This window comes from Bactrocera latifrons, unplaced genomic scaffold (genome assembly GCF_001853355.1).
Source record: "Bactrocera latifrons isolate USDA-ARS-PBARC rearing strain unplaced genomic scaffold, ASM185335v1 scaffold_782, whole genome shotgun sequence".
NCBI lineage: Eukaryota > Metazoa > Arthropoda > Insecta > Diptera > Tephritidae > Bactrocera > Bactrocera latifrons.
In genome coordinates this window covers 82,432-83,677 of record NW_017537470.1, presented here as the reverse complement: position 1 = coordinate 83,677, position 1,246 = coordinate 82,432, and the positions used below count along the sequence as shown (strand labels likewise).

The following is a 1,246-nucleotide window of genomic DNA, read 5'->3' as shown; positions in this document are numbered from 1 at the left end:
TATAATTACCTACAACTATTTGGTACACATTTAGCTAATCACACATATTAAAAACTACACGCTAAACAACATTTGCGTATACATACATACATACATATATTGGCAACATTTCCCTTTTTTCGACTATTTGGTAAGTAACTGCTGATAGCTTTAACATTTTAGATAGAAAAAATATAAAATTWAAAAAAAGAAATATTTCAAAACACTTTTTAAAGTTTTCTTTTCACTATAACTATAATATATTTGGTTCGTTGTTGGTTTCACKGTTGGCTTGCGCCACTTCAAATGTTCCACATTATTGCCACAACCGCCTGCTTAAATATGTAGTGTTGTCATTGTCGTCGTTGCGGATAACGGCGCATCAGCGCGCTTCCATTGCTGCTCATCGTCGGCTTCCAAGTTTTCCACTGTAATTATGGAGCTACGATTTGTCGTTGCTTTGTTGTTGGCATTGACATTTTTATTATTTTGATAGTTATGCACTTGCAACTGTTCAGCAGTTTGTTGTTGTTTTTGCGCATGTGTCATTTCATGATTTGGACGACGGCGAAATGCCTCAACGGAGGTTATGCGCCGCCAGGAGGTGCCGGTGACCGCCAAGCTGTGGCGTTATATGACATAATGGTTTACCGTTGCAAGCGTTTTATTTTGGTTTTATTTTTGTTATTAATCAATTATTGTTATTGTTATTTATACAAAATTTTGCCACCGATTTTTTATTCAAAATTTAAATTTTTTTTTTTTTTGTGTTGGCATTTCGTAAAACGTGAACGTGTTGAACACACACACAGAGAGAGAAACAAACGCGTGGCGGGAGGGAAGCGCACAAAAGTGGGGAAATAAAAGAAAAGAAAAATGTGAATGACAAATAAATTTACAACAATTTTCATATACATACATATGTATATAMTGCTTATRTAATACAGCTATGTTAGCTAATAACCGGATATTATATTTACACTAATTGAAAGGGGAGCAGGCAGTAGTTTGTCAGATAGGGTCACATGTCAAGGCAGTATATAGTATTTTTTTGAGTTAGTTAATTTTGTTTACAAAAATCATATTTACATTTATTTCGTGAAATTAATGCATACAAACATTGACTACGTTTTTTCAACTAACACCAAATTTTATAGTGAGGTACATTTATGTATATATGTATAGAATATATTTTTGCTACAATTCTTTAACACTAATGTTAGTAGTTTTTAACAAAATTGTGTTTGTTCTATTTTTCTTTTTTTTT

The 1,246-nt window shown here is 32.4% G+C and overlaps 1 protein-coding gene across 2 annotated transcripts in view; it reads right to left on the bottom strand.

Annotated features, from left to right (window-relative positions):
* Positions 1–6: 6 nt before the first annotated feature.
* Positions 7–1,246, bottom strand: part of LOC108976576 (probable phospholipid-transporting ATPase IA) — a 48,276-nt gene continuing 47,036 nt past the window's right edge. For both annotated transcript variants that reach the window (XM_018945779.1, XM_018945781.1), the window contains one exon: positions 7–601. In XM_018945779.1, the coding sequence (XP_018801324.1) occupies positions 316–601 (286 nt within the window). In that variant the 3' untranslated portion in view covers positions 7–315. The remainder of the gene's footprint in view (positions 602–1,246) is intronic.